The 10,658-nt window shown below is 41.5% G+C and overlaps 1 protein-coding gene across 1 annotated transcript in view; it reads left to right on the forward strand.

Moving 5' to 3' along the window:
* grm5b (glutamate receptor, metabotropic 5b) overlaps positions 1-9,901 on the forward strand; it is a 49,672-nt gene extending 39,771 nt beyond the window's left edge. The window contains exons 8-9 of the mRNA XM_034310819.2: positions 687-1,620; positions 5,374-9,901. Coding sequence (XP_034166710.2) covers positions 687-1,620; positions 5,374-6,271 — 1,832 coding nt within the window. The 3' untranslated portion in view covers positions 6,272-9,901. The remainder of the gene's footprint in view (positions 1-686; positions 1,621-5,373) is intronic.
* Positions 9,902-10,658: the final 757 nt, after the last annotated feature.

The raw sequence follows: 10,658 nt of genomic DNA on the forward strand, positions 1-10,658 counted from the left end.
AGGCAGTGACGTACTCTGACATTTTTGCGCTGTGTGCCGTTGTGCATCCTTTCCCCTTAGGAAGATCTGTCATTTTTTTAACATTTGGGTATGAAAATAAGGAAGTGCGGCTCCGTATCGATCTCCCTCATCATGCACCGAGCACGCAGTCTCTCACTGAGCCTGTACCTGCTCATCTGTCAGACACTTTATTCTCTCTGTTTAGGGTCTGATAACACTCTAATTTACGTCTGCCGCACGTTCTGGAAGTTTAGTTTGACCTTGTTTGAAGATCTGATTAGTGTTTATATATTGGAGTGTAGAGCAGTGCTAGCTGGGCTCTGTCTCTTTCTCTTGCTCTGCCTGGCTCTGTCGTTGAAGATGGGAACAGAGGGAGGTATTCGGAGTCGAGACACGCACACATAGTCAGGAATTAATACTGAAACTGTGCGCATCAGATGCAACTTAAGCAGACTTAAGTGCTATTCACAAGCTGCGCAAAATGTTCAAAAAGAAAGAAAAATCTTAAAAATCTGCATAATTGGCGCACCCAGAAAAAAAATCAACTTAAGCAGGTGCGTAACCTGATTCTGAATACACGTAACTTTCCCCATTGTAAATATTGACATAACCTGATTATGGCCCTGGGAGTTTGGAATAAGTTATCGTGTTGCAGACTCTTCTTACTCTCTCTTGTCACTTTGCAGGTTGTGACCCAATTCCGGTCGAGTATCTGCATTGGGGCGACCCGGAGCCGATCGCTGCGGTGGTTTTCTCCTGCCTCGGTCTCCTGGTGACGTTCTTCGTGGCAGCCGTGTTTGTGGTGTACCGCGACACGCCTGTCGTGAAGTCGTCAAGCCGTGAGCTCTGCTACGTCATCCTGTTCGGGATTGGCCTGGGCTACATCTGCACCTTCTGCCTGATCTCTAAACCACGCATCATTTCCTGCTTCCTGCAGCGCCTCGGTGTCGGCCTGGCACCCGCCCTGAGCTACTCAGCTCTCGTCACTAAAACCAACCGCATCGCTCGCATCCTAGCAGGCAGCAAGAAGAAAATCTGCACCAAGAAACCGCGCTTCGTTAGCTCCTGCGCCCAGCTAGCCATTTCCTCCTTCCTGGTCATGGTGCAGCTCGGCATCATCGTCACGCTGCTCGTCCTGGAGCCACCAGACGTCGTCTTCCACCATCCGTCCATCCGAGAGGTCAGGCTCATCTGCAACACTAGCAACCTAGGCGTAGTCGCGCCGCTTGGCTACAACGGCGTGCTAATTCTCAGCTGCACCTTCTACGCATTCAAGACACGCAACGTGCCGGCGAACTTTAACGAAGCCAAGCACGTGGCGTTCACCATGTACACCACGTGTGTCATCTGGCTGGCGTTCGTTCCCATCTACTTCGGCTCGGACTACAAGATTGTGACGACGTGCTTCTCTGTGAGCCTGAGTGGCACCGTGGCACTCGGCTGCATGTTTGCGCCAAAAGTCTACGTCATCCTGGCCAAGCCTGAGCGCAACGTACGGAGCGCCTTTACCACCTCTACAGCCGTGCGCATGCATGTGGGGCGGGGCAAGAAGACACCGCCGCCCACCAGCAGCCTCGCCAACCTGTGGAAGAGACGACCCTCATCCGGGGACACGCTCAGGTTAGACACTGTGTGTGTGTGAGTGTGTGTGTGTGTTGCATTAATAATACTGTGTGTGAGTATGTGTGTGTGTGTGTGTTCCATTCCAGTAAGTGCTCTGCCACCTGAGTGAACCCGTAATGTGATTACACTAATAAATGTGTCGGTCACACACACACACACACACAGTCACACACATACACACACACAAAATTAAGCGCCCATCAAATTACAGTCTTTTATAAGAGCTTTAGGTAAAAATAGATAGATGAATAGACAGACAGACAGACAGAGAAAGAGAGAGAAAGAGAGAGAGAGAGAGAGAGATAAAAACACAGAGAACAGATGGTGAGACATATGTGATTGTGTTTTTGTGACCTACATGTTGTGTAGTTTGGGACACAGTGGACCAATAACCATAAGGCGTTTGTAATAGCGTTTATGTGATGAATAAACCGAAGTGAACCAAATTCCCTGAACTTCACTCAAGCCCAGAGTTACTGAGAACCCAAATAATGAATACACAATTGTATGTGCAGTTAGTGGATCTTTTGACTAACTGGTGACTCGCAAAGCATTAGAGATGCATTGATACCGATAGTAATATCGATGCCATGCTCAGCTAATCCACAAGGGGGCAGCAAAGTAAAGACGGAGCAGAATGATGAATTAAATGGCTACTATTTCCAGGAATGCGTACTTCTTTAATTTCGATGTCCCTGGGGTAACGTTTGTATACAGCGCCACTATCGGCTATGCACAAAACAATGCGTCACGTTGCATATTCTGGAACCGCCCCTTGCGTTGTTGTATATGTTGTCTTGCGTGAAGTATGTAACAAACCTTACTCGTACTCGTAAAAAAATTCTCCGATTCCAAAATCCGAGTATCACCCTTGTGATACTATGTGACCTAGTGTGCGTTGTCACGTTAACGAACAGACTGCAAACTGCGTTCTGTGAAAATATCAATAGGAGGAGCTACAGCATCTTTCTACAGTATACGTGACCTGTTAAAACATCGCAAGTGGCACATACGCTGCAAAAAATTGGCAGCTTACATCACTAAAAATCAGCAAAATTACCTGCCCATAGACCAGGACTATTTCAAGCATGAAATTAGTAAAAAATGGCTAGAAATAGGCGTAATAAGGCTTAATAAGCTTATATTTGGTTTATTGTAATCTTATAAGATAAATATGTACTAGGTAAATCTGACTATATTCAAGGTTTTTCCATGTGCTAAGGTCATTTCCTGCAGTGCAACAGGAACCAAAGCCATCATTATCGAGGCAAGAAAACTAGCAATGCTAGCTGCGTGAAAATAACATCTCTTAAATAACAGTATTTTGGTCTTCGAGACGCAGCAATGATAAAAACGTACATTTTTCCCAACTGCAGCATAGAAGCTTTTTTCCCAAGTGAACTAAAACCCACTTCTCCACTGCTCTATCCAAGCTAACTAATCTAGCTAGCTGGTGCACTTTATTTGAGATCAACTCACTAGTGTGCACTTTTCATGGTCAATATTTAAACCAAGGAAACATAAACAGAGCTAAATAACACGTTCTACGTCTCTACGTCACGTTCTACGTTACTCGTTTCAGTATCAGTATCGGTATCTGTGTTGGGAAAAATAAGTATTCACGCTCGGGCTGAAAACTGTGGTACTGATGCATCCTACAAACGATAGTTGTGTAAATGACAAGATGGGATGAGTTTGTGTCTCTATAAGAAAGCCAATGTTGTCACATAAACAAAAACTGAATTACCGGAAGATGGCAGAACAGGAGAAGAATAATTAGCTCAAAATAAAAAGAAACAGGTGGAGGATTAGCAGATGAGATGAACGATAGAATGATAAAGAAGGAAGTCTCGCTGTTTTTGAGATACCGAAGTGACTTTCAGGACGCTGTGAATTTCACTGTACAGTTATTTTATAGACTCCGTCCTGTATTTTTGTGACCTTTAAGGGTTCTTCAGTTGTCCTTCTAAGGGAAAGTTCTACGTAGAACCATACAACAGGGTTAGGAGGCTAAGAACCCGTTATTATTGGATAATTGGATAAAGAACCTCTGAAGAATGACCTCTAAAATGAAACAGGAAGTAGAACATGGGTGTGTGGGTATGTTTCCTGTCGCTGTTTGGCGTTATGTTTCCAACAAGAAGTAAAAATAGGGGAAAGGGCAACTTGATGAGAACAAGAGAGAGAGCGAGAGCGCGAGAGAGAGAGAGAGCGAGAGAGAGAGAGAGCGCGCGCGAGAGAGAGAGAGAGCGAGAGAGAGAGAGAGAGAGAGAGAGAGAGAGAGAGAGAGAGAAGTGAACAAATTGGCTGAAGAAAAGAGAAACCTTGTCTGAGTCAGCATTAGTTTAGTTCAATAGCGAGAACTCATTAATGGAAAAGTGTCCAAAATTTTTTCAGTTTCCGCCACTGTCTCTTTTTGTATCTGCACTTCTTCTTTATTTTTCTGTCTCTCTCTCTCTCTCTCTTTACTGTGGTTCTCCCGCTTTTTGAATGTTTTCAAGCACTCAATCAGCCCTATGTGATAAAATCCGCATGTTCATAATGAGATAAGTCCCAACTAACAAGGCTAATTAACCCCAAGGGAGCAGAAATAAAGTGAGAGAGAGAAAGAGAGAGAGATTGAGAGAGAGAGAGAGAAACATAGCCCTATTATTGCATCTGCAGTTCCATGGCAATTCATTCGAATAAATGATCATGACCTTTTCCTAAACCCAGAAGAATAAAAACAAGACACGCGGATTTAAAAACGTCCTTGGATCACACAACTATGAAATATCCGTGTGTCTCAGTCAATTTGCTTAACACGACTAGCATGAATGAAAAAAATCGATGGATGGATAGATGGATGGATGGATGGATGGATGGATAATGTTTCCAATATGTTAACTATTTCTTATTCCTTCTCATATTGTTAGGCAGGTGTCTCTAACCTCATGTTTAGCTCTTCAGACTAAACCTAAAAAAGTAACCATAACAACGATAACATAAATAGTTTACGTTCCGTCTACATGTGTTTTTAAATTATGAAAAAAAAAAAAAAACATTCTCACAGTCGTAACCATAGCAACAGTCATAATAAGTGGCGAAGAACAGGCAGTTACGAGCGTCCCAATAGCAGGAATTATACCACAGCACTACTGAATACTCGATTCTGATTGGTCAGAAGGAGTTTGATTTATTTTCTATAACAGCAGCTCTGACAGTAATGCAGGTTTATATTAATGCGCTCTTTCTGATATCGTTTCTATAGTAACAACTTACACAGAGACTTGTTTGGTGGACGCTCCATATAAACGAGAGAAAAACATGTAACTGTTGATATGGCAAGTTTTCTGTAAGGAGTTGTTTATTTAAAATTTATGGAAGGAGTCTCCAGTGTCAGTGCCTTGTAAAGCTCGTGGTAACATGACAAGCTGCATATTTTTGTCTTATTAACTTTAAGAGAGAGAGAGAAAAAAAGTGAGGCTGGTGATGGAATGATGTTCCACAACATTAAATGTAACTATAAATGGATAAAAAGTATGACGTATCGTTCTTCAGTTGATAAGAAATTTGTTATTGCTGGCAAATTGCTGTGGTATAAGAGAAATAAAACACTTCAGGATGTGCTGTTATAGGAAAATAATCAACTTTACGGTGATCCTTTATTGCCTGATATTGAAACTCATTCTTAGCTTTGTTTGTTTTTCTTGTTGCGTTTTTTTTTTACTCAAAATGAATAATTGGTTTGTTTTCTTTTTTTTTTTGCAGCTCTAACGGTAAGTCGGTGACGTGGGCTCAGACGGAGCGCAACTCCAAAGGTGGCCACTTGTGGCAGCGTCTCTCCTTCCACATCAAAAAGCGCGAGAACAACCAGACGGCCGTGATCAAGCCTTTCTCCAAGGCGTCGGAGGATGTCACGCCTGAAAGCGCTACCGATAAAATGCTTTACGAAGTCGCAGAGAGCGAGGAGCGATATCCAATTACGTATCGGCCGCAGACTCCGTCACCAATCAGCACCGTGAGTCAGAGGACGGGAGAAATTCTAGGGCGGAGCCAAGGCGCTGATGATGAACAGATCATTAGCGTTTCCTCGTACGTCAGCCAATCGTCCCGTAGAGAAAGCGGATCGTGTGTGGGAGGGATAGGATCTGGTGGGGGCGTGGTTGTGAGCGGAGCCATGGGAGTCGGAGGCGGGATCTCTAGCTCATCACAGGGCTCGCTAATGGAGCAAATCAGCTGCGTTGTGAACCGTTTCACAGCTAATATCAGCGAACTAAACAGCATGATGCTCTCAAGTTCACCACCGCGCCCTGCTAAAGTCCCGCCCCCTTACTTCCTGTCCCGAGACATGTCCATGCCTGCCACCATGACGACCTATGCTGAAATTCAACCCCTTCCACCTGTGGAGTCAAACGGAGGTCGTCCATCCACTTCCTGCCCTCTCGGAGGTCCTTCGGGCGTTAAAGAGAAGATTTTGGAAACAACGGTACACGAGTCGCAGGCTTCTAAAGGGGAAATGGAGGAAATTATCGCGCTAACACCCCCCTCGCCGTTTAGAGATTCTGTGGCTTCAGGAAGCATCTCGAATTCTCCTGCCTCTGGATCATCACCCAAATACGAGTGCTTGGTACTGCGGCACTACAGCCAGAGCTCCTCGTCCTTATAAGGACCTTGGACGAAAGAAAGTGGCGAGAATATTAATTCGAGATATGTGATAATGGTTTTCTGGTGTGTGTGTTTACATGTTGTCGCTGTTGAATTTGGCAAACAGCCAGAGCTCCTCGTCCTTAAGAGGACTGTAGAGACAGAACAGATGAAATGAGGGAATGAGGGTGGAGATAATAATAATAAAAAAAACGCTGAGATTGAGGAATAACAGCATCTTAGAGAGGATATAAGGACCTTAGAGATGAGAAAAGGAGAAAGGAGGGGAATATGCAGATGGGAACTGATGAAAGAGGAGGGTAACGCTAAAATCAATGAATAATGGCGTCCCAGAGGATGTAATACAAACAAACACAAGTGCGGAACTACAGCCAGTGCTCTAGGACCTTAGACTCAGGCAAGAGGGATGGAGTGATATCGAAATGATGAATAATATCTTGGAAGAAGAGATATGAGTTAATACATATGCAGTGTTTATTTTGCGTATTTGTATGTTTGTGCCATTCACCTGACAATGAGAGACAGATATTACAAAAACTACTGATCTTATAGATGTAGAGTTGAAAAAAAAGAGGGAACGAGGGTGCGGAAGTACAGATGAAATGATATGTAGGAAGTGAAACACTGAAATTTGTATATCCTGAAGGAAATATACAGTGCTTGCAAGGAGCTAGAAGTGATGGAGTGATGAAAGTAATAAAGGAAGGAAAGAAGGAAGGAAGGAAGGAAGAAGGAATAGAGCATGGAAGGAAGTTAGAAGGGAAATAAAAAGGAAGGAGTTAAGCAAAGGGAGGGAGTGACAAATAAAGAAATAAAGACAAGAAGGCAACAGAAGTGAAAGAAAGAAGGAAAGAAAGAAAAGGGGAAGGAGAGATAATGTGAGAAAAGCAGACAGGAAATATACAGAGAGAGAAAGAGGAAGATTCAGAGTAAAACCTGGGAAAAATAGAAAAACAAGAAGGAAAGAAAAAAAAAGAAAGGGAAGGCGGGGCCTACAGGGTGCACTTGCACTGTGCGTAACACTGATTGGTTGCCTGTGAAGCCTGTTATGACGTCATGACATGGCAGCTGGAATTCAAAGAGATGGACATTTCCATCTTTCGATATTTTTCAATGGAAAAAAAATTCAAACTGAATGAAAAGGGAAGGAATAACGATGTGCTCGCCTTGCAAGCACTGTAATAACAGCTTCCTAGACGCATCAAAGACATCTGAGTGAGTTTTACTGTTGAATTTAGCCAAGAAAGGAAGAGAGATTGACCTCGTTGTCAGAAGGACCTTAGAGACAGAATAGACAGAATAAGAAAGGGGATAATACTTTAAGAAGTAAGAAAAGTGTAAAAGTGATGAATCACTCCTTTCTGAAGTAGATATAAGGAGCTCTTTACCATCTTTATAATGATCGTAGAGTTCAGAGAATTATAATAATAGTAATAATAATAATAATAATAATAATAATAATGAGATATGAATATGAGCTATATTGGTCCTGCATGTCATGGTATGACTATGACCATAGACATATAAAAAAGGAAAGAAGGGTGGAGATATTCAAAATCAATCAGTGACGAACATAGAGTTGCGGAAAGATGTAGGAAGTGTAATAGAACTGTTCTGAAAGGCACCTAGAGAGGGTAAAAGAAGGGAGCAGGAGTAATGCTATTAATTAATGGAAATGTATGCGAAAGGTGAAATATACCAGTGCTGAACAGATGAATAATGGAGTCCTTGTTCCCCAAAGTACAATGTAAATGTATGCATCAAAGGTACAATGAAATTCCTTAAGGTCCAATTATGTACCTTTGATGAGTTACCTTTCGTAGGTCATGGGGTATTTAACTAAAATTTATGAAGGTCCACATTCCTTGCTTACGAAGTTCCGGATAAACAGCTCACATGACTGAATGGCAACAGCAATGACCTTTTAATGCTTAACCATTAAAATGATGATTACTTTATAGTTACAATAGGAATAACCTAGTGAAGAGACAAATCCGAACAACTGACTCGAATGATTCCTCGAAGCAATCCTATGGTATGTCTCGTCAGACGTTTCTTCAGTTCCCCACGCACAATTTTAGGTTGTACCTGCTATTAGTTCCCATTTACTGTTTACGCAAAAATGGAGAAAAGCTTATAACTGCGGTTGCATCTTATCCTGTCATATATGACTTAACATTAAATGTGTATAGAGACATTGCAAAGCTTGGATGGATGTAGCAGAGAGCCATCGTGCCTCTGGTGAGTGTATGTAGCTAGTACAGTTAGCTAATCTGCCAATTAAGATAATACGAAGCCTAGCATTTAACGTCAATCAAACCGAAATACATTTTTTTAAAAAAGTGGTGTGTATTACTCGTAGTAGACTATACATTCTTAGAACTAAAAAACACTGGACAGGCCACGCCCACAAGCGACAACACGCCCAAAAGAGACAAACTAGTGTCTTGTCACTTGCTAGTGTGAACGTAGGGTAAATAAGACATTTCAAAGTGTTTTTTAAGTTTAGCACTTCCACTAGATTCCACTAGAAACATTGATTATTGAATCAACAAATACAATTAACGAGCCATGTCGTCAAAATATATATAAAAAATAGCTAGTCTGTGGTTGTATGAGCTGCCTTCAGCTAAATAATTTACAGAATTTCATGTGATTGGATAAACTACACGATCTGCTACGGAAACCGAGCTACAGATACATTATTTTCTGGTTCAGTAAATAATTGGTTCGGTCCACTGAATTACTCCACCATGTGACGAACCCTTCTATAGATCCTCACACTAAAGGTATAAAGACATTTGAAGGTACCACCACCCCAATAACGTCCACATTAGAATAATGGATTACTAGAGCGGGGCTTTACATGTTCTTGATGTAAATTTCAGTCAGTAGAGGGCGCTATTATACAGCTAGCACAGAGCAGAGAGCGTGGAAATACTCATTCGAGACATAAGAAAGGTGTGTGATGCTGAAATGGATGAATAATGGTGTACAGAGATGGAGAAAGGGTATTACAAGAAAAAAGGTTGTAACGCTGAAATATATGGAGAATTGATTCCGAGATGGAATACAAGAACCTCCCTTGTCCTTACGAGGACTGCAAATAGGACGAGTGTCACAGACATTCAGTATTTAGTGTGCGTGTTTACATGTTTTCACTGTTACATTCGACCAAACGTAGAGGCTACTGAAGCATCTTAAAGCTTCAAGACTTTCTATGGACATGTGACATGAAATAATGTTTTTTTTTGTTGTTGTTGTTGCTGTTTTGTTTGGTAGTGGCCTTAAATATACACGGCTCTCATCTAATTAGAAATATTTTTATGAAGTGTTTACTCTGTGTGTGTGTGTATGGGATAATGGGGACCAGAAAACTCACAGTGATATGAGGACCATCCCTCCAAAGCTGGCGTCAGGCATGGAGTATAGAAAGGGCTGAGAAACACTTAAAACTGGAAAGTGTACACACACACACACACACACACACACACATACAAATGGACAAGTTGAAACTAAGGACTTGCTTTAGCTGCACTTGGGCTCGAGGACCTGACCTAACAGACTCTGCACAAAGTGCTTTGTTTTATTTCCTGCAAAATCCTGTAAATATACGGAAATGACAATTTGTCATCTTTTATTTGGTTCCCATTTTCTACTTTCTTCTACGTTCCTTTCTGATTTTTCTCTTTTCTTTCTCTGTCCATCTATTCTCCTGTGCTTTCCAAATACCCAGGATGTTCAATTCAGAATTAAGAATGTACATTTTTTCGTGAACCTTGAATAGCGTGGGACCAAATTTCTCGTACCTCTGTATCTGCTCTTCGTTTAGAGGTGTTTGTTTTCGCCGAACTGAACACAATACTAGTGAATCAAATACTAGTGAATCTATCAGTGTAATCTACTGGAGTGTTAAGATGATGATTGTCACAGTGAATCACGTGAATGAATCGATTCATTTGAGATTGTCTCAATGAATCAAGTGAATGAATCGTTTCATTTGAGATTGTCACAATGAATCAGGTGATGGAATCGATTCATTTGAGATTGTCACAATGAATCACATTAATGAATTGATTCATTTGAGATTGTCCCAGTGAATCACATGAATTAATCGATTCATTTGAGATTGTCCCAATGATTTAAATGAAGGAATTGATTCATTTGAGAATGTCCCAATGATTTAGATGAAGGAATTGATTCATTTGAGATTGTCACACAATGAATGAAATGAATAAACTGATTCATTTGCTACATGTTTAGCTAATGATAATCAATAGAGTAATAATTCACAGCATTTTATTCAAATGTTAATACTCGCTGTAACACTCAGTGAATACACTTGTGTTTACAGTTTCATTCGTAAAGGGCTTTTAACACATTTAACT

This window comes from Pangasianodon hypophthalmus, chromosome 14 (assembly GCF_027358585.1).
Source record: "Pangasianodon hypophthalmus isolate fPanHyp1 chromosome 14, fPanHyp1.pri, whole genome shotgun sequence".
Classification (NCBI taxonomy): Eukaryota; Metazoa; Chordata; class Actinopteri; order Siluriformes; family Pangasiidae; genus Pangasianodon; species Pangasianodon hypophthalmus.